The sequence below is a fragment of the Charadrius vociferus genome, unplaced genomic scaffold (assembly GCF_000708025.1).
Source record: "Charadrius vociferus isolate BGI_N301 unplaced genomic scaffold, ASM70802v2 scaffold174, whole genome shotgun sequence".
In the NCBI taxonomy this organism is placed as follows: domain Eukaryota; kingdom Metazoa; phylum Chordata; class Aves; order Charadriiformes; family Charadriidae; genus Charadrius; species Charadrius vociferus.
Genome location: NW_009648441.1, coordinates 171499 through 174687, shown reverse-complemented (window position 1 = coordinate 174687; position 3189 = coordinate 171499). Strand labels below are relative to the sequence as shown.

At 45.8% G+C, this 3189-nt stretch overlaps 1 protein-coding gene across 1 annotated transcript in view; it reads left to right on the top strand.

The window, feature by feature from the left end:
- The window catches only part of LOC104286803 (poly(rC)-binding protein 3-like), a 55383-nt gene that overhangs the window by 31637 nt on the left and 20557 nt on the right, over positions 1 to 3189 (top strand). Inside the window, exons 8-9 of the mRNA XM_009885439.1 lie at positions 2419 to 2460; positions 2964 to 3039. Coding sequence (XP_009883741.1) covers positions 2419 to 2460; positions 2964 to 3039 — 118 coding nt within the window. The remainder of the gene's footprint in view (positions 1 to 2418; positions 2461 to 2963; positions 3040 to 3189) is intronic.

Genomic DNA, 3189 nt, shown 5'->3' with positions numbered 1-3189 from the left:
TGATATCAGTATGTCAGTAGGAAAGTTGCCTTTGACTTTGATGGAAGCAGACCTGTAGCTCATGTCCATAGTGAAACATTACAGTACAGATGTCTCAATAGCCTCTACCAGGCTTGTACTTGGCATACATCAGCCACAGAAGGGCACAGTTTCTCTGCCAAGGGGTAAAGCAGTCAAAGACAGTTTTTCTCAACCAAAATCAATTAAATGGCCTTTTGGGAGCCTAAGAAGTGAAGAGCTTTTTTTTTTTTTTTACTGGGAAAGAAAATTCAAGACCCATCTTGTCCATGCTGCTTTGACGGTTTTCATTGACAACCAAATAAAATCTAGTATGAGCTCTGAATGTTCATTATTTTTGTTATTTCTGTAGTTTGTCTGCTTCCTCATGTGTATACATCGAAGTATGAGGGAGCAGAGTGATAAGGAAAGGGGTGACTTCTATTAGGTTCCCTGGTAATTTTTTGCAGTAGTTTCTTTCTGGTTTCCTAACCACTGCTTGGAATCACCCACGTAGAAGATGTTCTCTCAGCTGGATTTGAAGTAAAGCCAAGACCAGAAAGAACACTTGTGATCCAGCATAAGGGCTCAGAGACCAAAGCTTGGTTTCCAAACCCGCTGTTTGCTCATGGACCTAAGGTCCTGCCCAGAGCCATTTCCAGCTGTAACCTCCCTGAAGCTGCTCCTGTGCTAGGCTACGCACTGAGCCCCCACTCAGCAAAGCAGTGTAAGGTTGGCTTAAGGTTGTCCTCATTTGGTAAAACGCTTAAAAACATGCTTTGCTTGCTTGAATATGTGCTTGCTTAAGAGCCGCTGACAGAAGCGATCTCCTGTTTTGGTGAACTGGAACCTTTTCTTGCCATTTATAAATGGTCTATAACGGCCATCCCCTGAGGATGCCCATATGTATGCCCATGGTGATCCCGTTGAGCCCAGTCACACACACTTCTGCCTGAAAACTGCTCATGTTTGAGCAGTAACGTGCGTAATGTTTACCAGAGAGCGGCCTTGCTTTGTAACTAATTTAAAAACTAAATGAAATGTTTCTTCTCTGGAAGGGAAGTTCTGCTGCAGAAACGTGCATTAGGCAGTTGGGGCATTAAAGGTTTTAATATCCAAACTCCATTAAATGAATCGTTTCATCATTTGCAGAGGATTCACTACTTTCTAAGAGGCCTTTTGTCAAATAAGCATTTTGCAAACTAAGCTAATTAGCTCTGTTCCTGTTTATAATTCTCCCACTACAAATATTTATATGTTGTAATTTGTCCTTCTGCTTTCCTGCTTGTCTAAGCACAAGCACATTAAAATTTTTCTGACATGCCATTCCTTTCAGAAAAAGCCCACAGGATATAATAGAAAATTATAAACTCCCTATAGTTTTTTCTTTGTAGGCCACTATGGAGAGTTGAATAGGGCCAGCAGGAGAGACGAAGGGCTGTGCTAACTGGTGCCAGGCATGCCACTGTATCCCTCCTCGCTCGCATGCTTTCTTCACCTTCCCCACCTCACCCTGGCGCTGCCAGGAGTGATGCCAGAAACTATACTCCTTCCACAGCTCTTGCAGTGCAGAGAGGCTGGATTTTGGGAGGGGATGTTTGACCCTCTATGGAAGACAAGACTGCCATGCTGGGGATCTCAATCGTGCTGCTGTCTCCAGAGTAGCATCCTGGCCCCATGCCCAGGCACTGCAGGACAGGTTGCCACCCAGCACACGTGCTCACATACCCACTGGCATGGCAGCCTGGGGCATGAGCCCCATGGGGTGGACCAGGGCACACGTTTGCTGGCATTTAGCATCTGTGACTGTCAGTGGCCAGAAGAGGTCCCTGAGAGCTGCACACGGCAGTCAGGAGATGACTGCTGTAGGTGACCCTGCTCTGGCAGGGGGGTTGGACTAGATGATCTCCAGAGGTCCCTTCCAACCCTAACCATTCTGTGATTCTGTGATTCTGTGAGATGGATGTCAGGGCAGGACATCCCCCAGGGAGGTATGTCCCATCCTTGCCGCTTCCAGCATCAGCATCTCCCTGCTTGCATCGATGGCGCTGGGTGGATGGGGCAGCAGGGAGAGGAAGGAGCCACCCCCTGTGCTCCTCAGCTCCATGGTGTCTCCAGCTCTGCTCCCAGCAAGCAGAGCTGGGCTGAAGAGAGGTCCTAAGGCCCAGGGTCACCAAAGCTCAGGCAGTGGCAGTTAGCATCCTCTGCTTGCAAGGGGTGCATGTGCAGCCCAACGAAGATCTTCCTGTCCCATGCCAAGTATTATCAAGCAGCACAAGACAATTAAGCTTTGCTCAGTGTTGAAAGCATGATGGGGGTGGCATTCGCCTGGGGAGCCAGGAGGAACTTTTCTGATGAGAACAGGAAGGCTGTTTGTCCCACCTGACTGACCTGTGTCTTAACTGTGCTTCTTATTTTCAGGCGTTCACGATTCAGGGGCAGTACGCCATCCCTCATCCAGACGTGAGTCCTGCGCATGTAAATTACTCCCTTTTTCTTCCTCTCCCACTTATTTGTTCTGGGCAACATTTGCTTTCTACAGTTAGCAATAAAGATGTGGCCTAAGGACACCTTTCCTGAACAACACACTGTAGAGCCAAGTGTTAGCTCAGTTGTATCTCTTACCTTGTGTAATAATTGCTGGAAAGTACAATGGCCCAGGAACAAATGACACTTATCATGGTCTTTTTTTGCATGTGATATATTTGAGTTCTTTTAATATGTAATTCTACAGTAATTGGTTAATATTAACAATAGCCATTACACGTAATAACAGTAGAGATGTCATTTATAACCAGTTTGTTTTGTTTTTATTTTTTTCTCTGTGGTAGATTAGAATGAATGATTAGCCTTTTTTTTTCAATATAATTTTAATTAATCCAGTTTTAGAACATGTAAGATGGTTTCTCTGCTCTGAAATAATTCCATTTGATTGGTTAGTTCTAATTTCCCATCCTGCCCTGCAGTTGACCAAGCTTCACCAGTTGGCTATGCAGCATCCCCCCTTTACTCCCCTTGGGCAGACCACCCCTGGTTTCCCTGGTACGTACCCATGACCCCCTGGGGATGTCCTTCTTCTTAACAGCTTTGTTTCCCATGGTCATTACATCATTTTAATAATAAATGTGGTCAATGACCAGCGATCCTTTTGTTTTTACACATTAATCTCTGTTCTTCCCCCTTCCCCCCCCC